Consider the following 27455-nt stretch of genomic DNA (forward strand, 5'->3'; position numbering starts at 1 on the left):
GAAGTTTCTTTCTACTGACTGTAGAAAAAAATATGGTATCTAGGAAGAAAGCTATGATGCAAAAGGCTGACTTCTATTTTGTTTCACCTCATATTTATGTATGCTAATAAAAGCAGATTTAAAACCCAAATATTTAATACAAACTGAAGTAGGAATTGATTTGTCATTAAGCCAATGGGAAGCATGATTTTAAAATCCAGTGTTAAGATGTTTAGAGTAGAAAATGGAAGGTCTTACGTATGATGGTAAAAGTAATTTATATCTAAATCACAGTAACTGGAGGAAGCTCCACCTTTGTCCTCCACCTACCACACCAAGACTTTCCCACAGGGGAGAAAAACAAATGGCAAACAGGTTTCGGTTGCTTGGGAAAGTTGGGCAAGTAACGTACCTCCTTAATGCCATTATTCTTAATTGTTATAGTCTGCTTCTTTGCTTGATACTGTGTAATTATGGGACATCCCAAAGCTATGAGCTGCCTCTTTTCAACTTACTCTCTGATAGAAAGAAATGCCATAAGGGATCTTTCTCCAGAAACTGGTGGAGTGATAGCAAGTAGAAATTTACAGATTGTTAGAAGATATACTTCTGTTCCTGTATTTCCCAAACTTGCAAGAAAAAGTGAGTATTGATTCAGGAATGTCCTATCTGTAAATATCAGCTTTAAAATTGGAAACCAGAACTCTAAATATTAAAACTGAGTACTAAGAAAAGAGAGGTCACTTCAGCAATTTGTGGTTTAACATTAAGAAATCTTGATTTGTAATATAGACCAAGCACTACTGCAACGTAAAGAACTCTTAGATATAGCCTGTATGGAGATACTACTCCTTTATTTTCATAGAGAGAAAATAAATCGCATGGTAACCTAAAATATATAATACTGTAGATATGAATGTCAAGGTTGCAATATAATTTCAGTTGCAGTATGCAAACTTCAGCACCAATACCTTAGTAATTTAGTATGGATTAGTTTTTTAGAACTTCTTTCTCTGTAAGAACAAATGCAAGTTTTTAGCAAATTGGAAATAACAACTACATTACTTAGTCTTTCTGAGTAGTAGCCACAGTGTGGTTTTGGGTAGCAATTTTTCTTTTTAAGATAGATAGGAAACTTTCCTTTCCCAAAAGAAGTTTCATTTATGTGCAAATCACAAAAATAAGATATTATGGAACTTTTCTGGACAGCTATAATCTCCTTTGACAGTTGTTTTATCCAGAGCACAGATGGCTGCCACTTAACAATGAATGTTGGCTGACCTGCCCAAATCTCAATGAAAAACAGTTGTAACAAGAAGGTTTCTCTGCAAATGGTTATGCAAATGGGAGTCTTCATTTCATGTTCATGCTAAAGTATACCCTCTGTAACGCATTGAAAAGCACTACTTTTTTTTTTTTTTTTTTTTTTTTTTTTAAAGGCTCAGAAGTACATGTACTGAAATCACAGCTAAATACTGATGAGGGTATAGATTATATCCAAAACAGTATTATCAATTAAATCAAGATGTAGATTATTCTTTCAAATTACATTGCCAAAAAAACAGGAAACTGGTATTTAGCTCTGGTTTTTTTCATTAAGTGGGTAATATATTCTATCTACTGTTCTCCTTAGATGCATATGCAATGTAATATAATCTTGGGGCAAAAATGGTAGGGAAAGAATAGACCTGTCTGAAGAGTAGTTCTGCTGCTCAGAAGGGCAGGAAAAGCATGTAAGGCCAAAGGAAAGCTATGGTAGCAGGTCACCAGATGGTGATCACTCATCATAGAGAGATCATCTAAGCCAGTACAATGGGCAACTTACCTGTCCTCCTCATAAATAACACTGTCATCTTTGACAATGATGGACTTACAAGTAGTGTGGATTCCTCTCTGCTAGACCATGAAAACAAGCATGTTCTGGTCCTTTGAAGAGTTACATACAGAATTCTGGTTTACATTTAAGTAGTCACATTATAGCTGTTATAGCTACAAGGGGCTGGAAAGCAACTAGAGCCAGCTGGCATCAAAACCGGTTTGCTGCTTCCTTGGGACAATGCAATCTTTTTAGGGAGAAATGTGAGAAAGCAATTGGCCATCTCCGCATTCCTTTATTTTACAGGAATTTGCTTTATGGGTGGGGTTGAATCTTTTTTTAGAAGACACGATTTGGTATTTTCCTAAGGAGAAAAAAAAAAAAAAAACAAACAAAAAACCCCCCCACCAAAACCCACACCAGTTGCTGAAAGCTTCCAGACTCCTGATAATCTCTGTACCTTCTAAATGGAGATAAATTTCAAGAGACCTTAAGGCCAAGAATAAGGATTGTAACTTACCCAATTGTGTCTTTTTGTTTGTCTATGCATACACACAAATGTATACAAAGATAATTAAGGGGTGGCCAAAAGATCTAGTGAATCCCTTTTAAGGTGGCACACACAAAATGGCTGTGATAACATTCCTATATCTTGTTTTCTTTGTATGGCTGAAATCACAGTTGTTTGATGTGTCTTGCAAAACGTATCCAAGGTCTGACTTAACACTTTTTCAACTCCTCTAGAAGGCCATAACATTAGTTTTAACTTCCACAGCTTCAGCAACATACATTTGAATGGCATTAGGCACTACATATTAACTAAACATTAAAAGGATGTTACAAATATGAAACACTTGAGGTACCGAGATTTAAAAGCCTATTGTAAAATGTGTCTGTGATGATTGGATTTTAATATATTAATAATTTTTACCCTATTAAAACACAGTGTTGCATCAGTTTTACAGCACAGAATAATGACATTATCCTACCTACAATTAAACAGTACTACTGTAAGCTTTTTTAATCTCTTGACTATGTCAAGTTTCTGTTAGAGGATCGATGCTTTAATATGATAACAAGTGTATTGCAAGGAAAAATGCTATCAATTTATTTCTGAATTTTGATAATTAAAGCCACTATTTATGTATGCTGCAGGAAAAATAAATGAATTGCAAAATTATACAGCTTGAGTGCTATATCATGTTATTTACAAAAGCAGGTCTTTGGAAATCCAGTACAATTGTTTCCTTTCATCATTACAGAATTCACTTCTTTGTAATTGAAAATGAATGCCAGACAAGAACTATTGTTACAGCATCTCAGAAGAATGTAACTAGATTGTGAGCTAAATATAGCTTCTCCTAGTTGTCAAGTTTTTATGCTTATAATCAAATCTCCATGAGTAATTTTTGCTTTTTCTAGAAAGTATATGGCCAGATAATGCAACTGAGTAAGAAAGTACTTTGTTACTGAAAATACATGTAGTTTGACTACCATATGGATCATATACATGTAAGTAGATGTTCGTAAACAATGTACAAAGATCATTTAAGCAGTTTTTACCCCAGAGAAAATTCAAATTTGAGCAGTCAAAATATTCTGGGTCATGGCTGAAGAAAACCTTCAGTGGTCTACACAGCACATGCATGTGTTGTGCCTGGTTCTAAACAAGGTACTGTCGTACCCTCCTTTCAGTAACTGTTACCATCATTATAAACTATGTTATTTTAGAGAATCAGAACATGATTTAGATATAGGATTTGTAAAGAAAACAGTTTCAATTTCTGGAACTCAAGTTCCTTTCTATTCTCACCTCTTTCTTGGGAAAGAAAACAAATAGCTTTCTCCTACTGGGTGGGAAAAGAAAAGAAATAGGTGGAGCAAATACATCAGAAACTATACTCTTTACAATTTGTGGGATTTTCCTCGTGATGTTACATTCCTATACATGACTTCTGATGGACAAAAGTACAAGGTATTTACTGTTTTAAGTAAAACATGGGAAGGGATCTTTTATGATATTCCTTCAGATGTCAAGCTAATAATCTATTTCTTGGCAAATTCTGGTGCACTATCCTTATGTCAGTTCCTAGTTGTTCAAGCCTAGAAGTACATTAATCTTCTGTCTCTGCTAGACACTAGTGGCTTGTATAAAATGAGTTCACATTTTGAACACACATTGCTCTGGCACATTTCCAGCACCTTTCTGGGAATATTCAGAACCTAGTGACCAAACATGAATAAAAGTTAATTTTGTCCCTTAAAAAATCACAAGTAGTGCTGAAGCCATACGTCAGAGGTTGTAATGTTTTCGTTGCCGGCACAGGCCAAGTTTGCTCTTTATAATTTAAAATGCAACAAGGGAAAAAAAAAGGCATGGAAAGTTCGGAGTGCAAATATTCTTTGGTTTACTCATTAAAATAAAAGGACACAGCAAACAGCAAAAACACTGGCAATTAAATAAACAGCAAATTCTTTATATGGCTCCTAACAAAAAGTCTTCAGATGTTTGAAATGTATTAACTTCATGCTTTTACATACATTACAGTGTCTAGAAAGTCACATTTTTTTATCCCCAAGGGCAAGGTAGGGAGAAGATGAGGAAGAAAAAGAAGGATGAAAGGTAGGAGGGAAGAAAAGACAAAAAAAAATATTCAAGATGCCATTTTTCCATTAGTTAAATAGTATATAACGCAATGATAAAAACAATTTCTGTTTCTAGTTTCATTGTACACAAAGCAAATCAGCTTGGAATTTATTTTCAGGTGATTAAGTTTTCTGAATTCACATCATCATACACATCAGCCTAGTGTATAAAATATATCGACTCACACCTTTTCAAAAAGAATTATGACCTATTAGTAGGATTCTAAGTATCTTAAGGAATTGCACAGGTAAGTCACTGTGTTTTACCTTATCATAAGCAGAGTTAAAGTTATGTACCGCAAGTGTTTTCTAGGGAGCACTTTTCCCCAGTTATGCTATTTTACTGTAGCTTATTCCTCAAATAATCCCCATATAATCAAAGGAAGCAAGCATCTGTGCAGGTCTATAAGGATGTATACTTGGTAGCCTTGCAGACAGGAAGTTTTCACCACTGAGCTGGAGATGAACAAGCCCGTTAAGACTCTATGTGACAGCATCACTGTTATTATTTAAAACTGAATGCTTCATAAGGGCAACACTAGGAAGCTGTGATCTGTGCAGAGAGCATAAAAGAGTATAAATGAATCAAATATATATTTTACAAATAAGTCAAGAAATTATAGAGTGTACCATCACCATGATAGCCTGTTACTAACATTACTGGACTCTGATACTTCAGAAATAATTATGTAAATATATGAAAGATTTGGATTGTCTGACAGCATATTATTTGGTTTTGTGTATCTGTCTTGCAAGACTCTTACTCTACTTGGACTGTTCTGTTTTATTGACTTTATCCAGCTGTTTCTGTAGGCAAAGCATAGTAAAAGAAGTCATGTGCAGTCTTTCTTCCAGATGGACTGTGAATAGCAACAGATAGCTCATAAGCAATCAATTTAATAAAGATATTTTGGAAATATTTGTCATAATGTAAAAAAACCTTTTTGCATGCTCCCTTATTCCTTCATAAATCAACAGTGTTCCATCTACAAATAATGCATAGGCAGTCAACTTTAATACAAGTACTTATATGTTCCCCTCATCTAGCATTTTGTTGACACCATCACAAAGTTTCTGCAAATGGAGTTTATACGGTCCAAAGGGATTGTACAAGGCAGCCAAAAATTCACAATCAGAGAAGTGATCAAACACATTGTTGACACGTCCATGTGACTTTGCAGTTAGGTGACGCTGAATGATTTCATGAAGTAGCTCTCTGCAATCGTTTAACAGTTTGGACAAAAAATTCCTGTCAAAGGTATAATCCACCTGATGGAAACTGACCACGGTCTTAGCCAGCTGATGAACTTTCTTCTTGAATTTCTCCATCAATGCTATTTCATCCTGATTAAATTGGTTGTTCCTGTAGAGAATTGCCAATTTGAGGACTATTTTTATGAGGTTTTTGATGATTTTCTCTGCTTCCTTTTTGTTTTGTGTATATTCCTTTGTCACTCTGTAGAGCTCATCTAAAACATCACTGCTTGTATCATCGATCAAAGTAGTTGCTATTGATTTGGACACCATTTTTCCAAGGATCTTCTTCTGGGCCTGAATGGCCAGACTTTTGGAGTTGAAGACATCTGTGGCCACTGGGGAAAAAAAAAAAAAGTATGCAGTCAATACTTCATAACTTCCATACTATGGACAGTAAGTTGAGGAATATTTCCATGTCTCTCCATTCATGTTAGTCCTACTAACTGCCACAGAAATAATGCAAACTTATGTATGTAGTTGCCAAAAACCCCATCTTTTCAATCCCTAAAACTCGGTTGTCTTTAGGTTTACATTCTTTTAGACTGTTTTACTTTTGAGAAAACAGAAAATCAGATAGAACTTGCTCAAAAATAATTTAAAATATCTCTCTCTAGAGGGATTGATGGGTTTTCAGATTGAGGCAATAAACCTGCCATATTTGATCAGATGAGTCGTAAGTCTGATCTGATTCTCATATTCATAATGAAATCTGAAACTGTGACTATCCCAATGTCATGACAATTACCACTGCTACTCAATTAGAGGCAGTAATTCAGTGAATTGACTATTGTAAAAAATTTTCCTGCTTAGCATTTTACATGATCAGTGAATTCAGATCCCACACATGTATTATATTTATATACATATAACACATATATTTATATAAAAATACAATACAAATACAAAAATCCTTTGTCAGCAAACAATACTGAGATTCTCTGGATGCAATGTGAAGATGCTGGTTTTCAGAAGGAAAGCAAGTATAGATTAACACTTCTGTGTTCTATATTTAATGCAGAAATAGCCAAAGTGAACAGTCTAGAGATTGCCATAACACTTACTAGCATAACCTTATAAAGAGATCCTTCTGTGACCAATAAAGTAGATCCTAGAACAGATTTCCACCTCCAAAACTGTGCTTGCTTGCACCAGTATACCCAATAACTGGTTTGTAATTTCTTCAAACACTTAAATACCCCAAATGTTCTTTCAGAGACTTCTTTTGTGAAATGTTACTGCTCATGTTCTGTTGCCAGTGACAATTATTTACAGCACATTCCCTTTGCAGTACCTTCTCCACTAAAAGTCACACGTGAGTTCATATTTCCAGGCTGAACAGTCTGGGGGACGGCTGCCTTTACGCTGCAGCTTTCCTGGAGTCTCAGACAGGCTGAAGGAAAGCTTCATCTGTTTACATTTACTTCACATATGGAAGGTTTGCTTTGCAAACACAGAGCCTGGAAACATTTTTTTTTTTTTTTTTTTTAATGAAAACATAAATTCTGCCAATGCCAAGCCGTAAGCCCCTGATTTTGGAAAAGGTTTGCTCTTAACTGTTTGTATTTGAGCAGCTGGGTGTGTTCAGACACAGGGTGCCTCTGGGGTTCCAGCAAATAGAAGGAACTTGTCCTTCAGGATATGCAAGACACAAATCTGTATTTTTTTCTTCAACAGTACCTTTGAGAAACTTAGTAACAAGCTACTTTTTTGTCATCTCGGAAACGTTAAAGCAGGTTTCGTTCTTAAGACTTTCAGTGCATACCTGTATTTTGTTTTGAAGCATGAAGTGTTTGAGCACATTTTTTAAAATCTTTACTACATGAGGACACTGAAAAACCAAAGAACCCATTGTTAACTATCTTGGGCAAAGCACTCAAGATCACAAGACAGACACATTTCTCAACCACAAAGATACAGGAAGACGTTAAAGATGCTAAGCAGTCAATCTGAACTGAAAATATTTGATTCAATTTTAAATATAAACGTGCAACTGTTCCTATTCAAATAAAACTGATCAAAGTATTTCAAAGGGTGGGCAAATACTAGAACTCAACAGCTAATGGTTTACAAAGATCTACAGATGAACAACAGCTTTTTGCCTTGGAAACAGGAATATCAGTAGTTCTTTCATAACTTTTATTTCTTAAAGCCTTCCAATTTACTAATTGGTCATGATGTCTTTTTTCTGACACACCACAAAGATATATAGATGTTCATACTAATAGCAGTCGCTGTTTCAAAATATATTCCATAAATTTGCAGAGAAGCACTCCCCGAATACAATATATACGTATTTTAAAATTATCTTTCCCAGGTTGCTGTAGGTATTCTTATAAAATGCTAACTATCACACAGAATGCTCCATGGTAATTGAACAGAAATCCATACAACCTGCCTCCAGCAGGTCCCACAAACACTCAGGTATGGTTCTAACAATTTACACATAGCAACCCGCAAAGTATCAATTTCAAGAAACTGAGAACATGGCAGTTCTCTAAAAATTTTACAGTTTTTCAACAAAAAACCCCTTATATTATGTAATTTAACATTTGACAAGGTGGAGCTCAACACGTGTAATTACCACTGCTAAGCAAAACAGGAATTGCTCACTTACAAGAGGTATTAAACTCCTAATGGCATTTCTCTAAAAAATGTCCAAGTTTTGGGACTACCCAGCATGGCTTATTTTCTATCTACTTCGCAATACACCAGAAGTCATCTTCATTTTGCTTGTGTTATTACATGGGTTCTAATTTAATTGCTAAATACGTAGATTTCATACTTTGGTATTTCAGTCAATCTAAAAAGGAACTTGCAAACTGTTTGTATTTTACAAGCAGAATTTTTCCTCATTACTGATGGCAGAAAGACATAAAATGTATTTCACAGTCAATTGCTTAAATAAAAATGAGTTTAAGCAGTAAGATCATAGAGCTCCTTCAGACCGAACATACACACTTCCTTACAAAACAGTAAAATTATTACTTACTTGTTCATCAAATGGAATTGGAATTGTTAATGCTGACAGCAGAAAAAGAGACAAAATACTCGAGGTGAAGACTGGCCTGAGGCTTATTTACTCCCCTAAATCCAGCTCACACTTTATCATGCGCTTTGAAATGCTGTCAGAAGCTATCACAGAGTGAACGTGGGTTTTTCCCCCTCACCATAACAGCAGCATTTCTCAGCTACCTTTCTCTCCTGCCTGCAGTGCTTCATTTTGCTTTGGCACCTCAGAAGGCAAAAATACATCGCAGTGGTTTCACTTCCTTGAAAAGAGAGCTGAAAGGAAATTGCACTGCTGAGCAAGCAGTGCAACGCCAATAGCCGTTACTGCTAACTGACAACTGGAACAATTAGCAGAAAGGGAGGGAGAAGAAAGGTCCTGTGACTCGACAGGGCAGGGGACATGTCAAGAAGAGATTAAAACATTAACCCAGATACTCGCGTGTATGGGAGATGCTCGATTCACGGGTCACAGGGTGCCGGTGAGGGGCAGCCGCCGGCTGCACGTGTCGCCAGCCCCCCATTCCTAACGTGAGGACAGCCAAGCATCCCCTTTCAAACCTCTGACCACAATTTCAGATGCGAACACCTAAAAATAAGGCAGTAAATCCACATTTAGGCAACTACTTAAAATAGCTTCATTTTCTTATGGTTGGTTGTATGTAGTCACCTTCTAAGAGTGATTACAGTAGCTGGCCAGGATGTATAAATCTCTGACCACACCTATTGTATTGACAGGTCCCATCTTTGCACTTTAAACTGAAATAGGGCCATTTCTCTGGTGGCCTGCATTAGACCCAGAACTTGGGCAGGTAATCCCACTAATTTTAAGCATCTTATAGATAGTTTTTCCTCATGACTGCTCTTTATAGCTCCTATTTCTTTCCTGTGCAGTTTTACACTTCACTTTTAAGAAGTGTATCATCAAAAAATACCCCTTTGAAATCAATGGAATGTCATTTTCTGTACAATCTATAAAAATAAACATGATTATGTTCAGTGGAGCTGGCTCTCCTCCACTGAGGAGAGCAGTCCAAGGGGAAAGACTCTCAGAGAAAATCCTGCCTCTGTTCCTTTGAAATTCACAGGATCTTTGGGATAATGGGGACATCCACAAAGTCTTCTAATTTATGATTCAGAGGAGCAAACAAATTGCTAGAGACTGCCTCCTGTGAAAGCTGGGAACTTATTAACTATGAAACTTCCTAATTTTCGCAACCAACAGTATGTGTGTTTAACACCAGTATTTTGTGTGTTAAAGTCAATAAATATGGGACATGTAGCATTCTGGATGTGTTTTCCCCAAAATATTTTACCTTACACATATTCTCCTTAAAACTGTGGTGGAAGTATAAACTTTCAGTGAGAATTCAGAATTGTGGATTAATAAGCTCTCAGGAGACTAGTATAAAAGTACAAGAAGGCTACTACTTATGGCCGTGATGCTGACTTTTCCCTGACATGGAAGCTAATACACCTCCCTCTGTACTGTGGCAAATGCCTATTACTAAATACTCTATTTCTCAACTCTATTTAAACAAACAAAAAAAAATTTGAAAAAAAAAAAGTTGAATCAGATTATTTCACTGCCTTAAATCAAGGCAGAATGTTTTTCCATAAGATAAAGAGTCGATGGTAGATTCAACATCAGTTGCAGTTGAGTGTATTCAATCTCATGTACACTTACAATGAATACTTGAGTCACTTGAGTATTTTTAAGCTTGTTGTTATAACAAAGGACCAGAAAAAAGGCATGCAGTAAAAACTTCCAGTGAACCATGTTAAATTCCATGGGCAAATCAAGAGGTGAACTTTCTGACATGAGTTGCGTTTCTCGCATACGTATTCGGTATGTTGATACAACAGTCCCAGTGGAAGGGAAAATGTGACTGTGAAGCCATTAATAACAATGCTGCTGCGTGAGACCCGGTTCTCATTTCAGTGATTGGCATACCATGTACTGCACTAGTACGTCATGAGTGCAATGTCCAAAAATGACAGGGGTTTTCGGACAAAGCACAAAGACCACTTACATAGGATTAGGAAGAAAGAGGCAGCACTGACTGAGCACTTCAGGCAGCATTTAAAAGACTGTGGCACATAGCTTTGAGAAATGTGGCAACTGATTTCCTGCCAGGCATCCTGTGAGGACGAATGTGTTTGCCTCTCTACAAAACTGCGGGTGAGAGCTACAGCTAAAAGCCCGCGCACACCATACAAGTTGCATGTTCAGTCAGACTCCTGGAGTGAGAGAACACCATTTCCCTGGAGGGAAGCAACTTGAAATCAAGGGGGATTGAGAGCGGTAAGCTCTCCAAGTGTATGTGATGATGAGTCATGCACGTCCAAAATCATGAGATTGCCTAGATATCAAGGGATAAAAAAAATAGTGAATTTTTGCTTTTTCTTGTGCCTTCTGCTTACTGGGTCTTTACAGGCCTACCCTTGTTTTCAGGAATGATAAAGGCCAGAAACATTAAAAACTAAATACCCTGAGGCATATAAATATATGACTTCATGTATAAACACATGACTTCAGTAAGGTAAAGCTCCGACAGTGATAAACTGCAAGAGCTAGCACCAGTCAATGAACAAATCCTGAAGTACAGGACAGACAGAAATAAGAGTCATAAACTTGTTACCAGGGCTGTAACAATTTTCACAATGCACTTGTTACATGATGATAAGATTAAAAAATGAGTGATAGGACACACACTATGAATTCTTCAGATATGAATACGGTAAGCTGATTTTTCCAGCTGCCACCATGATTTATAGCTGTTTCTTAATAACCATCTGAGTAAGTGAGTCATGGTTTCAAAGAATGTTTTTTTGGTGATATTTTTTTGGGTGTTTTTTTTTTTGTTTTTTTTTTTTCTTTTAAACAGAAGAGTCAATGTTTTGATTCTTATCTGAGTGCTTCAAAGTTTCCTGGGTGAAAGCTGTGTTAAATTTAAACTTTTTAAAAGCACAAATAAAGTCCTCACAGTGTAGAAATCATTCCAAAAATGCAGCAGTCCCCCGACAGCCACTTCAGCATACTGGCCAGTCTCTGCATTCACAAGCATTTGTTCACTTGCTGGCATTTCAAAAGTTGATGAAAACTGAAGCTTGTACCAGACATGCAAGACCAGACAGTGCTCTGACAGCTTTCACTCTTCAACCTCAGACACTGGGACTGCAACTTCTAAGCTGGCTGATGGCAGGGGTGAGAAGAGACCAGGGCAGCCACAAAGTTTATTGAGAAAAGGACTGCAACAGGGCAGATGGTTTGGGCAAGCACCATCAGGCAGTGGAAAACCCAGAGGGCAAATGGCTAATTGCAGAAGGAGGGGAGAAAAAAAAGAAAAAAAAAAACCAAACAAAACCACAAACAAGGGCCCTATACAGTACTTATTTCTTCCACATACATCTCTACTTTTTTGATTCAGGTACACAAGGTCCTTATTTGAAGAGCAAATATTTTGTTTGGCATGTTGTTTTCAAAAAGGGAGATTTATATTTGAATATCAATTTTAACTAGAAAACAGTTTAAACTAAAATTTTCAGTGCATACAAAGCATTCGTTCATAAGGGTAAGTAAGCTTTGCCTACAGTTCTCTTAATAGGTACAATAAATTGTACTAAATTCTCACTCACCATAATCTTTACCAACGGAGCATACTATGAGAATGTTAATTAGTCAAGCAATGTGTACTAATTTTAACATTCACAGTGGAAGACCTTGAAAAGAAAAAATACCCAATCTGAAGCCAAGCCTAATGCATGGCAAATATTGGATGAGCAGGCTTACTGGATTTGGAAGTCAGCTCTGAGGCCGCAAGTCTCTCTGAAGCAACAGTTAATCAAGCAATACTGGCAAAAAATCGGGCTAATCAAGCATTTTTTGAAATACACAGTATGTCTGATGTGAATACTCATACTGAAAGTGGGCATATATTCAGCAGCAGGAACACGGGAAAGATAAAAGTAAAGCTAGCAAAAAACATTGGGAACACCTTTTTTTTTTACTCAATAAAGTGCTGAAGAAGTCATTGACAATAGGTTTGCAAAATGCACATGATAGTTACATGCTTCCTGATTTTGCTATTTAAATCTAGCCTTAGTGTATTAAAATGTCCAAAATTTGACCAACAGCAAAAGATGACCCACTTTCTAGCTGCAAAAACAAACGATGAAAAAAAAGAAATCAAAATACTTTTTTGATCAAGAGTTGAGAAGAATTGCCAAAAAAAGTACCTGGAGGTTAAGGCTGGGTAGTGTGGCAAGAAAGATGCTATTTCCAACAAGAATGTATGTGCAGAGTTTTGCAGTCCCATGAGAGCAGTCTGTGCCAACAAGTTATTCTGGTTTTACATGCCTGTGCTTCCCACAGCCACCCTGTGCATCACATGATACGTATACTGTAGCTGATTTAGAAATTTAAAAAGCCTTCTTAAAAGCTCTTTTTCTTAGAGCCTCTGTGTGTATTTTAATTAACAGTGCAGCTGAAAAAAAAATTCAGATTAAATTCTGATGAGTGCTTTTAGAGAAGCATATTTTAAAATATGTTGGATATTAAACAGAGAAATTACAGTCACGCAGAGTAGGGTCATGAACTTAATTTGGTATTTCACTTCTTTTCCACCATTTGTTATCCTTGCTGGAATGTAACAACAGGTGCTGTGGTATTAGATATGCAGCCTGTATATCTCAGCTGTGGGCCATTTCAGGGCTACATCAAATTCCTCTCTATCTACCAGGTGTCCATGCACACTCAACAGTAATACTGCACAAATCTTTTCACAGGAAATAAAGTGTCTTAGGTCATTCCTTCTGATCAAGCAAATACAATGCAGATACAGTATTTTTTCCTCCAGCCTTAGAAACACGTACCAAACTGCAGCAAGGCAACAGTGCCAAACTCCCTAACCCAAGAGGCACTTTGAATAAAATGATCTGGCCATTACAATTGTACATTTTACCAAAAGTTAAAGTTTAAAAAGAGGTACCTAATTGCTCTTACAACCATCCTGACAAAAGGAATGTCTTCTCACAAAAAAACCCTTAGCTGTAGGCACAGGACCTAGAACATAACACAAGAGCTTCTGGCTTGAATGCAGAAGGAAAAGCACTGAGACCAGCAGCCCCGGGGAACTCTGAATGCATTGGAGACACTTAAATTTGACATCAGGGTGGAGGAGGCAGAGAAGTTAAGAGGAAGTTTAAGATACATGTGGCAAAAATACAATGAACTGGAAGGCTGAGACAAGATGGCAATCTGGCATGAGAGGAACAGGGAACTCAATTACAAGGACAAGGTAGCAACTTGGCTGTTGAAACGCAAAGGGCATATATTTTGAATAGCACGTAAAGAAAGCCACGGCAGAGGCTTCAGAGAGTTCAAATGACAGAAAGGTTTGTGAGTGATCTTACAATGGCTTTGAAAGTAGTTAATAAAGCTTTTCCTGTATTTCTAGTTCTGGTTCTCTGTTCTTCTCGATGTCGATCCATACGCCACCCTGTCTGTTTCTTGCAGACAGGATGGGAGTCCATCAGTATCTCTGTTTCAGTGTAATGTTGAGAAGGCTGGATTGCTAGCTTGCACTTTGTTTATATACATTACTCTTGTGTCTTCCACTGATTGCCCTGAGAAACTAAATGACACCTGCCCCACACACACATAATTCGGTTTCTGTCTTTTCCTTTCTAAAGAAACTTCTGAGGCACTGAAGATTGCCACAGCTACAGGCCAGATACAGAAAAAAACAGTAGTGATTCCCAGGGCACTCAATTCTCAGGTGTCTGGTTAGTGTACCCTTTTTTCAACATCAACATTGAAATGCGGATTATAAAACACAAGAAAATATATCATCTAAGAATTTTACTTATCAAATACTGGCTGTTCTTTAGGCCTGGGACACTAGTGACACCCTTCATCTCTTTTGCAGTTTTTAATTTTTCTCTACCTGTTTTCCTGTTTTATAGCATGAAGGATAAGTTTTCTGGCATTAAATGTGTGGCTGTACACAGAATTTGTCTACTCTTCCACACCAATCATTCATGGTACCTGTGACTATGGAGGACTACACCTGATGGCCATAGAGGTCTTTTCCATTGCCACTGCTAACATGCATTTCCCTTACTTTCCTCTTCTGCAAGGAGCAAAATAAACAAACTCCTCAGTTTTAATTTTTTCTCCCAATAGTTAGTAGCAACAGCCTGTTCCCTCTGTATCCATACTACAACTATCAGCACTTTCATCCGAAACTTCCAGCCATGAAATCAATGGTTGAGAGTATTTTCTCTCCTTTGTTCCCTTACTCCCTTGCTGTCAGTTCAGAACTCTCCAAGTTCAGGCTCTCCAAGACCCAAATGCACAGTCTATCTTTTGGAGGCTTTGCTTTGACTCCTGTTTTTTTCCATTTGCTTTGCTTTATTCCTGGCATCTCCAATTCAAAACCAATGCTCGAAACAGCTGAAAAAGTATGCAAAGTACTTCTATACATAACAGTTACTGGGAAAAAGCCCCACCTTTAAACTCTTTGACTTAACAGCACGTAAACTCTCAAGCATAAACTAAGACTGTCAAAACACAGGTCCACCTCCCCACATATCTTAAGAGTTTGGTTTTGCTTTCATTAATGTCATTAAATCCTAGTAGAATATAAAGCCTAAGAGAAAAATTAGGTCTTCAGTACTGTTAAGAGCTTGTGATCTGTAAAATTAAATCTTCTGGTTAAACATCATGTGTGTGACCCTGTCATTTTCTTTTATGTCAGGAACCAGTATTATTTGAATACAGAACTTTGATAGCTAGAAAAGCACTGGCAATCCTATTTATTTTCAAATGTTGCAAATATATTTACTGACTAAAACTAGACAGTCTCCAGAGGTCCCTTTCAGCCTCAACTGTTCTGTGATTCTGTAAAACCTGCGTCTATTTTGTAGTTCACCCCTCTGCACAAGGCATAGGAGATTGAGTTCACTGTTTTTTACAGCTGTTAACTACTGTAGAATTTAAATGTCCAGCTTCTTTACTTTGCACTGGCATCAAATGTTATTTTTAAATAGGCGATGAACAGCACTGGTCAGCTATGAAGGGATATCCACCAGTAGGAAAGGTTGAGATTTTCAGGATTACTACCAAAAAAGTAAGAAGGATGGAATGCAAATTTGAATGTCGAGATGGAGAGGCCTCAAGTGGTGAAAATAAACACCATCAATCTAAATTGCAGATTAGTTAGATTACATTTTTGCACTGAAATAAAAATGTCAACAGTTTCTCTTCACCTCACCATGATACTGCTACCCTCTCCTCCCATACTGCGTGGCATTACGTAACAAGCCAGCACAAACTGATCAACATCTAAATCCACCATAATTTACATCTCTTTCAGCTGATTATAACACCAACTCTTTGTTTAAAGAAAGATTAGTTTAAATGTATATCCAGGACAGTGATATCTTGCATCACTGATTTCTAAATCTCTCATCTCCCACACTGAGGACGAGGCTGTGAGCTTGGTGAAGACATCTTATCACAGAGCCAAACTTTATTCTTACCCCTTCCAGAAGTATCCACTATTTCTGTTCACAGCTGCTCAAATTCATGATTCATTGTTTCAAGCTCTTTGTTAGTTTCTGTAGTGAAATCTTAGTCACTATTTCTCAGTGAATATTTTTAATCTAAATGTTTTTAAGTGACAAAACTCTTGCAAGTAGAAAAAATAGCCCTTGAATCAGTAACTGAAATATTCACCAGTGTCATTTACTTGCTTTTGCTAATATTAAACCAAAATTTTCTTCTTTCTATAAATAAAACTATCTCTGTAGAATAGTTTGGTAAAGTGGACATAGTAAAAGCAAAAACAGATCTCATGAAAGCTTTACATTTTAAACCAATGGAATTTCTGCATTTTTCAAAGGCAAAGTTTCCTACACACCTTGATGAAGTTAATTAAGTGGAAGCTTGTCTGTGCATGCACTGATTCAGTGCTTTATTAATTCCTGTATAAAGTGAAATGTAAACATTTTGGGATCAAGACCTGAGGCTATCACATTCTTAGAGGTCCACTGAAATCACAGGTCAGCTACAAATGCCTTACAGAAACCTGCAAGTACTGACTTTCATAGATATGTAAAATACATCTCAATATGTCCCTGGATTTCAAATTACAAACCTTTCAAGGATAAATGCTCTCAAATAAATGAAATGCTAACTCTCACTTTACTGCAATTTATTCTCATTACTGTAAACTGCCAGCAGGAACAGGACTCTCTGCAGACACCCTAACATTTGTATATTGTATGTCAAACTGAAATGTAGGTTTCCCCTATTGCTATGCAAAACAGACTCTTTGATCTTTCATTACTAATCTGTATGGTTACAAATATCGATACTGAATTCAGCAAAAGGTAGGGAAAAATAAATTAGTTTATACAGTGTGTATTCAATCCTCTACCTTGCTTCTTCTGAAACAGATCTGTCGTGAAGATTTTGGATCCCAACTATCCCAGACTGAATCCGCCATGCCATGCATTTGCGCAGGCTCTCTACTTCTCATTGCTAGCCAGTCAAGCACTAGAAATGAACCACAAAACAGAATTTTAACAGGGAATCAACTGATGAAACTGAATCAAACCACATCCCAACCCAGGCAGGGAATCTTATAAAGAAAAACAAAATTTATGAGAAACCATCGCAAAAGGATGAATGCAGAATGAAATTCTCAAACAGCACGTTTCCCAGTTTCTCTCCTCCTCGCTCAAAACAAGACTGTGCCCAACTGACATCAGATTTAAGGCTTGTGCTTTTGCTGACATTATGGTGAAAAGAATCAAGCTGCTGGCAGTTGCATTTGCATCGCTAATCCCACAGTGTATCCTGTTCAGCAGTGATGATGGAGATGCGTCCACGAAAGAAAAAGTGTACATCTACCATTAAAAACCAGAAGTAATTCAGCAAATCTACTGATGCAGACAGAAAACATGAAAATCTGTAACTTCCAGATTTCCCACAGTACAAAAAAAAATGTTAATAACATTATGTGTAAAACTAATGTTCAGATTGGTAGTATTTATTAATGCAGAAACAGTCCGTTCAAGCATTCAAATTTCTTATGAAGTCATATAGAGCAACTGTTACTACTAACATTACTACTACTGGATACTACTGGATCTATGAAGTATCTACCCAATAAGCAAACATGAAAAATTAATCTTTAAACATGAAAAAAAGTCATTTTTGCTTTAAAGCCATTACGAAAGAGATGAAACTATTTTTAGCCTACTACTTCTTCTATTGAGTGTGATGTACGGAAAAAGAAAAACAGAAGTTGTTTCATGAAGTAGCATAAAAATCAGTAGCTCTTTCGCACCTCTTTATGAAATGCTCTCCTCTTACCACATTTTGTAATCTAATTGTAACAGAAAAAAAATCAGTCCAGAAGGTTGAAATAACAACTGCAATACAGTTTTTATTTGCTTTATTTATTACCCAAATGGGTTTATAGAGACTCTAGATGTCTGAGGAAAGAGGAGGGAGGGGAAGCAATTTGCTTCTCAAAAAGCAGTATTTAAGAACCCTTACGAATCTGTCACATTTAACAGAGGATCTGACCAAATGACAAATTGTTACTGATTAAAGGAACAATGTGTGTTTTTGAATAAAAGTTACAAATTACGATTACTATTTGAGTGTTACATTTTCCTCATGTTATCCCTGACACATGTATTACAAAATACTCATTATTCTTACAAGCCATTCATTTAGCCTGTTGCTGTACTTGGAAATAATACTGATAAAGAATACAGCCCTTCCGAATGTAGGTGCAAGGCCCTTCCCTTACCCAGATACTTCTTTTGATTCTTCAGAGATTTACTGACTTTTGCTCTCTGATCTCTAACCTCTGTCTCGTTTATGACAGCACATAGTCTGTAAATTCCTCAAAGAAAATAACTAAGAAATACTATAATACAGCAAATGCTGTCATTAACATATAAATGGAAGGAAGAAGGGGAAACTAAGTCTCCAGTATAACAATCAATTCTGTAAGATGGAAAAGACTGGTAGAATTTGAAAATGAAGTACTACCTCCCCATATATGGACTACTGCATCCAGTTTGGGGCTCCCCAATATCTCTCCGAAAAAGGAGCTGACAAACTGAAGAAAATCCAGCAGATAGCCACCAAGATGGTTAGGGAGCTGGAGGGCACAGTACAGAGGACAGGCTGAGAGTGCTAGGTTTTTTCACCCTGAAGACTAATAGTGGACATAACCAACACATCTAACTTGTTACAGAATAGTTACTGAGAAGACAGAGACAGGCTCTTTTTGAGGATACACAGCAAAAGAGCCAGGGGCAACAGACACGAGCAGCAGGAAGGGGAATTCTCATTAGGAATGACCACCTTCATAACAAGGGTGGTCAAATATTAGAATATGTTGCTAGAGAAGTTGTGGGTCCACCACCCTTGAACACACTATCAACTTGACTGGAAAAAGCCTAAGCAACCTCATCTAACTTTGAATTTGGATCCAACTTCAAACCTGACTCTGCCTCGAGTGGAAGGTTGTGCTCGATGACCTCCAGAAGTTCCCTGCAGCCTCGGTTAATCTATGCTTCTCTCTAGTGACCAGATAGCTCAAGGGACTGTATCTTAATTGAAATTAAACACGTGAGTCTTGCAGTTCGCTATGGATTAAAAGATTTGATTGCATAAGTATATTAATGGAATTTTCTCAAAGCAATCTTGCATTCAACCCAACAATCACAGCTAAATGATTAACCTGTTAAGAGTTTCAGTGATCCTCTGAAGTAACCTACCAGCTACCGCTAGTGCTTATCCTGTGGCCTCTGCTCAAATTACCACCTAGCTTCCTCATCTGCTCCAACTGCACAAGGGAAAGATTGCTAAATGTGTGGGGTACCAAGTGTTCTGCAGAAGGCAGCTATGGCATATGGCCTTCTAAACGTGACATGCAGCAAAAAACACCAGTTCAACCCATTCAATTCTGAGCCTGTAGAAAAAGTAACGAGAGCGGCCACCTAATCTATTCACAGATAGGTTATCTTAAAGGTTACTTTGATTTGGCCAGGAAAATAAAACCAGCCATTGTTTCAATGTTTGAAGGGAGAGATGCAGAGCTGCTTCTAGAGTCTTATGGTTTAACAGCCTTAAGTCAGTGCTCTTACCAAAAGATTCAAGTGTCCACATCTAGATGGAGCTGCAGCAGCTGTACTACAAACCACAGCAGTTGTATTCCTGTCCTGAAAGCCCTTTAACAATTTCCTGTATCTTGCTTCATTAAACGTACAATCCTCCAAACTACATTAAAAAAAAAATCTAGCAGTTCTGACTTGTCTGTGTACTGTGGTCTTATTTGCTCCAAATTTCCCATTGCTCCTTCTTCATTCAGATGTTAGCTTCTTGCTTTTCCTTCTACCGCCACTATTTGCAGCTATGGCAATGCTTTCCCCATGTATATGTGAAATAGTATTACAGTGTCTGGTTAGTAATAACTCTTTCTTTCTAATTTTTCATAAGCCTAGTTCTTTTTTTCATTCTTTCCTGTACTAAAATGATATATTTTGCCTTTAGCTTGTCCTATTAATCTTGAATTCTAATAATCTGTAGAAGGGATTACATGAAATGCCAAATTGTTAAGCATTGCTTTGATTTATAGAGCTGCATACATGATACGTACGACCCCAGTAATCTTTTAAGTCCCTTCAGTGGTAGCAGGCAAGTTATCTGTGGAATAAAAAAATCCTCAAATTGACTAATCTAGATCTCTGACACATCCATTGGGGCCAGATGATTCGTCCTGCTCCTGAACTGAACTTTTCAGACTACTCTCAACAAAAAGCTCCTGTTTCATTAGCCTTAATGTTTTATGGAATTGTTGTTTTGACAAGAGAGTGTAGACGAAGAGCAGGTGAAATAAAGAAAGCCCACATTTTGCAGACTTCTGGGTGAGAGCAGAAGGTGGGTCTAATATGTGGGGTAAGTACCAATTGTCTGTGCTGCTTGCCTGTGGCTTCATATGGAAAAATGAGCTCCACAAAAGACAAGGGGACAATCTCTAACTTTGGCAGCTAACAAAGCTACCATAAGTCACACAAAACCATTCAAATTTGGGTCCAAAAGTGGACAGTGAGACATCCCATTTCTGTTTAATATTATGATTTTCATGCAGTTTATTGTAATCATAGAATCATAGGATCATTTAGGTTGGAAAAGACCTTTAAGATCATACTGAGTCCAACCATAAACCTAACACTGCCAAATCCCACTAAACCATGTCCCTAAGCACCACATCTACACATCTTCTAAATACCTCCAGGGATGGTGACTCAACCACTTCCCTGAGCAGCCTGTTCCAGTGCTTGAGAACCCTGTTGGTGAAGAAATTTTTCCTAATATCCAATTTAAACCTCCCCTGGTGCAACTTGAGGCCATTTTGTCTCGTCCTATCACTTGCTACTTGGGAAAAGAGACAGACACCCACCTCAGCCTGTAACTTCAAAAGCTAACATGAAATGGGGCTGTCATCAACTGGTACATGTTGCATTTATGAATGCATAATGCTCTACTTGCACACTTTGGATCTCCCCATTCACTGTCATAAAAGCATAAAAGTTTCTAACAAATGTTGGTTTTGGAGATAGTGGGATACAGAATCATACATTACCGACTCCCATCGATGTTTTGGATGGAATAAGTGGCCTGTAGGAGCACAAGAGCAGACAATTTGTTATGTAAATGAACATGATTCTACCCTGCAAAACTTTCACACAATGAGAGGTGACTGCAAAATGTCAAAGCAAATCCATGACTACTTACAGGAGGGAGTACTGACTTCTCAAAACAGTGAGTGCTCTGTGATTTTATAACCCCTGTGTCTCTGTTCTGAGCTCTAAAAGGAACAAAACAGGTGAGCTCATTCCTCAGTAATCTCATTTGGATTAAAAAATGCTAATTGTGTCTAAAAAAGCTCTGTGCACTTGTAGGAATGCAGAGAGATCTCTCTCCCATGAAATTTGGTACTTAAAACTAAGTACGATAAAGGTGCAATGCAGGCTCTCACTGCTTCTGAGTTTGTAGTGCAATATCCATTGTTTGATAGGCTGTGTATTACATGTACTCATTCACTCATTCAAAATACTATTTTACTTGTCCTTTGAGACATTAGGTTTATGTCCTGTTGTTTTCTATATATACAACATAAAACCTGCAAAACAAAGCTGAAGTTTTCTGAAGCTTTACATAAATTACTGTTTCCTTCTATTGAAGAAATGTAATATAAGGAATGAATCCATTAACACCACAATAATTTTAACCAGTATTGGCATGTATTTAAAATGGTATATTCATGACACGTATTTTTAATGTGACAGCATTAAGAACATTTCCTTCAGATTGTAGAAAGGAATTAAGTCAAATAACAGCCTGAAACCATTTGAAACCTTCTTTGGCACATGATATGCCACCACACAACAACAGATTGAAATTATGCCATACAGTTAAATGCTATAGTCTTTTTCTTGACTTCACTATGCTCTTTGTTTCATTCAGGGCAAAAGTAACTACAAGAAAATGTGCCAAGGTTATTTATATCACAACAGTTGTTGGAATCTGTAAATGCAATACAGATTGATGCCATACACACACCAACACACACACACACATATTTACCACAGCATTGTGGTATACAGATGAATGCAAGGATTGTTCTAATGTTACTAAGCAGCATGGTGGGAGAAAAATAACTGTTTCATGTTACCATTCTAATATAGACCATGCAGAGATCAAAGGCAGAAGCTGAAAAGCCCAGATACACTGCTGTATACCCCATATCCAGCAATTAGTACAAAATACAGTGAAGTAATGATTGCCTTCTAACAATGTGCTTTTACTCCCAGGTCCTGCTAAAAAAATAAGAATTGACTTGACGTCAAAGATTCTGCCTTTTTTTGATTAATTATAAAAAAGAAAATCTTCAGGAGTTAGCCATTCAAAATTGACCTTGATTTTGGGTTTCACTGTAACAATGGGTATAGTTCTTTTTTACAGTAGCAAAACCCATGGTCTTTGATATTGTTATGCAGATTTAAAGGAAAAAAATAATCCATATTAACCCATTAAATCCACTTTTATAGACATCCCAATGTTCTCCAAACACTGTGATTCACTTGTACAAAGTAGCTGGAAGTGAAGTATTTCTTGCTTCAGCATAGATCATTGCCAGAACATACATGATGTTCGATGCTATTACTGTGCCCTCAACCCTCCTTTTCTTTCAGGCTGATCTTCCAACACATGGTCCCAGAGTCATGCCTGGAAGCTGCAACTGAATTTCAGAGCTCCTTGTGTATCCCTTCACTTGCCCCTGGCCAGTGATGCTTCCCTGGCCACCTGAGCATATCTGCTTTAAGGAAAATAGAAAAGTCCTGCCTTTGCTTACAAATGACATTAAAATAACATTTTTTCTGGTAGCTTTCTCCTCCTTTCACCTTTTAGCATGTAGCAGATTAACTACTGTGCTTTCATCTCTAGCTTTGGCCTTGAAATGTACAGAATTTGGTAAAATAACTACTTTATAATTGTCCAAATGTACCCTCTACCCCTTCCATAATCAGTCACAGACCTTAACCTACTAATTCCCTGGCTGGCCCTCGTAATTTGTGGGTAAGTCAGAGAGTGACATTCAATCTTGCACCTAAAGGAAAAATCAACCACCCCTCCCTTTGGTAAACCACTTAAAAGATTATATATCCTCCATGTCAAAAGCATGAGCCCCAAATTAAGTTTTAATTTATGAAGCATCAATTTTCTTTATGCAGAAAGCACAGTTCCTTGATGAAACAGAAGACTCTGAATGCCTGTTTTATGCCACATACACTGGACCACTACAAGTCCACAGGTATTTGATGGTATTTTTCAGTATTTTGATCAGTGATTTTTCATGCCATGTCCAATCAAAGCAAAGTAGTGTAAAAGCTGCAGTTCTACATATTCACCTGTTAATCCTAGTCTTTATTCACATACACACTAAACCCCCTTTTTCTCATGCATCTTCTAAATTATTCCTTTCCAAGTGGGACTGTATTACCAGGAATACATTTATACACTGACGGAAAAACCTTCTCAGTGATATCTGTACCTCATCTTCCTGCAATGGCTACTGTTTTTATTTTCCATTGCAACCCATTAAAATCACAGGACAGGAAAACGCAAATATTTTCCCAGCCAAAAATAACTAATCAAAAAGCTACCCTTTCTTTCCTGTCTCAGCCACCTGCTCCAAATGCTTTTTTCAGCACGAAGATCCTGGCATCTCAAATTGTTTCAAAAGAAATGCACAGAAAAGCAAAAATATTTTCAGAGGATTTTAAGAATCTGAGTCATCTAAGAAGGTAAGAGGTTTCTTTAAACAAGAACATTTACATTTCAAATATAGCCAACTTGGTAAAATTGTCTGGAGCTTCCTGTATGTAAACCAGAGGATCTTTCATGCTGTGGCATGCATGCTCATCTCTCCTGCTGTAAAACTGAGGGAGAATCCTCACATTGCCATATTCTTGTTCGCATATTCTCTTTTCCAAACAGTTTCTATAGAGAAACATTTTTTTCAGTTCTGCTTTCCAATAGATCTGTCTTACAGAATCTTCTTTGAAAAAAAAGAAAAGCTGCCTTTTACTTCATCTGTTCATTTGACGAGAAGAAAGAAGAAAAAGAAAACAGAGAGCATTGTCGTAATTCTTAGCAAAACATAGGCTATCGTGCTTCGTTACTAACCAGGTTCTATCAGCATTATTAAGTTTGATTCAGTCCAAGCTAGCTTTTCTGCAATCAACAAAATACTGGTTTACGCAAGTAAGCAGATAGAGGTCCCTGGTAATGTTATTCTTCAAGTGGGGGAAGTTGTACAGAGTGTGAGGGGAAAACCATCTGAAATATTCTGAAAATTTCTTGTTTTCACCAAATACAAAATACTTAAGTTGCCTTACTGCTTGATTATCTGTTGTGGTTTTAAAATTATTTTTCTGAGCCATACTGGATCTCTGTAAGTTTCAGTCTCCCTAAGGACTATTTGTAGCCATGAAACATCAATTCTGTTCTAAGAAATCCAGTGCATAACCCCACTACTGCCCTGTTCCCTTTTCTGCATAAATGCTCTTTTGTATATAGGCACTTTCAGGAAATTGCCCTCCTCCTCCCCCGCTTGCTCCCTACTGTCCTACTCTGGCTCGCACCCCCTCCCAATCAACACTAGTGAATAATTGTATTTTTGTTGGAGCGCTTCCAGCTCCTCCGCACATTCCACTCTAGAAGCAGTAAATGAAACTCTGTAGCTTTGGCACACTCCTCTGAGCTTTAACACACGCACACGCGTGCATGCACATGCATGCATGCACACTCATTCCGACAGGGAAGTAAGCGGCATCAAGCTCATTCCCAAAATAATGACCTTTCACTTCTCCCCCATGCAACTTCCTCTTTTGCTGAAAAATACAGTGCTTCCAAATTAAAAAAATCTTCCTCTTTCGATATTCCACTACTAGTGTTTTGAAACACCGTTTCTTCCATGTATCAGTATTTCATGTGTGAGTAGATTACCATTGCCAAGACAGATAGATATCCCTGGATGTCAACAGTTCAGTCATTTCATATCCAGTGACATCGACAAGACTTCAGATAATTCTGCCAAGGCATTTTTGCCTTCCCTTCGAATACCCGAAGCTAAAGCAAGCAGAAACTTTCCTCTGCGCTCACAAAAGCGGCGCTGGCGACGTGAGCGTGCACATTTCCTCTCCTGTGAAAATAGTTAAAAACCATACCTTCCTTGGGTTCATCAGCCTCCGAACTCATGGTGTCAGCTCAAGGCACTGGGGACGAGATTACAGCTGACGTGCGTACTGAGAGGCAGCCACAAGTCAACTTCTCAAAAAAAAAAAAAAAAAAAAGAAGAAAAAAAAGGAGGAAGGGGAAAAAAGAGAGAGAGGGTTGGGATTTTAAGGGGAAAAGTCTTATGAATTCAGCAAATCACAACTAAGCTACTTGAAAAGGATCCCGCCCCTTTCTCAGCTGCACACCAGTGACTGTCTGGAAAACCAGCACCTTCACAGAAACCCTCATTTTACTTCACAGCAGTCGCCGTTTATGCATTTTATTCTCCCGAGTCTGTAGGAAGGGTGGAGTTTCACTTGTTGCAGCTTGCCAACGTGGTATGAGAAAGCAAGCAGGGGAGACCAAAAAAGCCCTGAGCGCACAGCAGTGTCTGATTGCGGTAACTGACAATCAGATTGGAGCTCTCTTAACTTGCAGGAAAATCTAATTTAAATCAATGATTTTTTAAGCCTAAATTGTACATTTCAACACTGGTTACTATCTGGAATTAGTTCTGTAGCCTCTGTAATTACACTGACTAATACAGGATGACTAAATACATGCTTGAAGGATGAGAAGCAGCAGCTCTCTTTCAGGTAGTTTAAGCTAAATAATTATTTTTTCTTTCACTCATGCTCAGTGCATGGTGCTGTCTACCCTGAAAGGTGCAATTCACCTTTCCTTTTTAGAAAAACTATCTGATTTCTTTGTGCTATAGAGCCCCCTGCATCCTAGAAGAGATCATTATTTTTAACTATTACACGACATTGTTTTAGAGCACAGCAAGAGAACAGGGGTCTTTTGCTGCCACCCCCCAACTTGCCATGCATCATACACACCTTCAGAGCAAAATCAGGGGAATTACTTGGAAGCCTGTTTTCCAATTGGCACAGCCTCCAGGAAAATCACCATCAAAAGTAACCATCTTTTCCTACTTATTCATTTAATATATTTTTAGCACAGTGAACAGGAGAAAACCTCAGTGGAATCGTGACTGCTCCAACAAAAGGAGAGGCGTGATCTCTCAGGAGAAGTCCTGATGGCGCTGCCAGCTCTGACATGCAACTAAATTCCCACCAACCTCCCCCTCACAGAGTTAAATGCGCACGCCTGAAGGGCTGTCAGGGTCTTCATCGAAGTAATGCTATTAATAGTGAGTGTGTTACTGGAGTCAAGTAGAAATAAGTGTATTTCAAGATGAAGTCAGAAAGCGCCAAAGCTGTCAGCTGCACAAACTTGGGGCACATAGGAAAAAAAAATTAAGCATTTCAGATTGTAACATTCAACTGTATTCATTAAAGTTTATGGGAAGACTCTAAGAAGGTAGGATGGTCTTGTAAGTAAAAGGTACGGAGTCAGGAAGGGCAGTATGAATTCTTCAGCCATGACAAAGTTGCTTTGGGGATCGGGGTAAATACTACTTCAGAATGTGAGCAATTTTTGTCCTATTTTGAATGATTTTATTAATGATAAGGACTGTCCTTTGCCATGTACTTCTCCCGTGCCTAAGAAATACAGATCTCATTTTAGTTAAAGGCTCTTGGTGACACTGTCAATTTTTTATTTTGCAATACGCACAACTCCATGGGTCCCTTAAGGACATTCCACAAGAAGCTAAATGTCTTCTACAGGCCTCGTTGTCTCTTGCGGTGTGGCAAAGCACAACACCTGCATCCTTCAAAGCTCAGAGAATGAAAGCAAATATTACCCTAAGTATCACAGAAGAAAAAGTAATTACAACACTGGACTAGCTAAAGAAGCCACATTTTCAAGTTAAAAAAAAAACAAACACCCCAAAAAAAACGTACTGGTTTGGGGTAATCACTGTTTGGTGGATTGAAACCACTCAAAAAACCCCACACAGAATAGAGGAGG

The 27455-nt window shown here is 37.6% G+C and overlaps 1 protein-coding gene across 3 annotated transcripts in view; it reads right to left on the minus strand.

The window, feature by feature from the left end:
* Positions 1-4285: 4285 nt before the first annotated feature.
* The window catches only part of TNFAIP8 (TNF alpha induced protein 8), a 64634-nt gene continuing 41464 nt past the window's right edge, over positions 4286-27455 (minus strand). Inside the window, exons 2-3 of one of the 3 annotated variants that reach the window (XM_082337493.1) lie at positions 25532-25631; positions 4286-6033 (exon numbers count right to left, since the gene is read on the minus strand). In XM_082337493.1, the coding sequence (XP_082193619.1) occupies positions 5468-6033; positions 25532-25562 (597 nt within the window). In that variant the 5' untranslated portion in view covers positions 25563-25631 and the 3' untranslated portion in view covers positions 4286-5467. Of the gene's footprint in view, positions 6034-8687; positions 8917-25531; positions 25632-27455 lie in introns of those variants that run through there. The other 2 variants (XM_082337494.1, XM_082337495.1) reach the window with 2 other exon arrangements.

This window comes from Platalea leucorodia (assembly GCF_965183815.1).
Source record: "Platalea leucorodia genome assembly, chromosome: Z".
In the NCBI taxonomy this organism is placed as follows: domain Eukaryota; kingdom Metazoa; phylum Chordata; class Aves; order Pelecaniformes; family Threskiornithidae; genus Platalea; species Platalea leucorodia.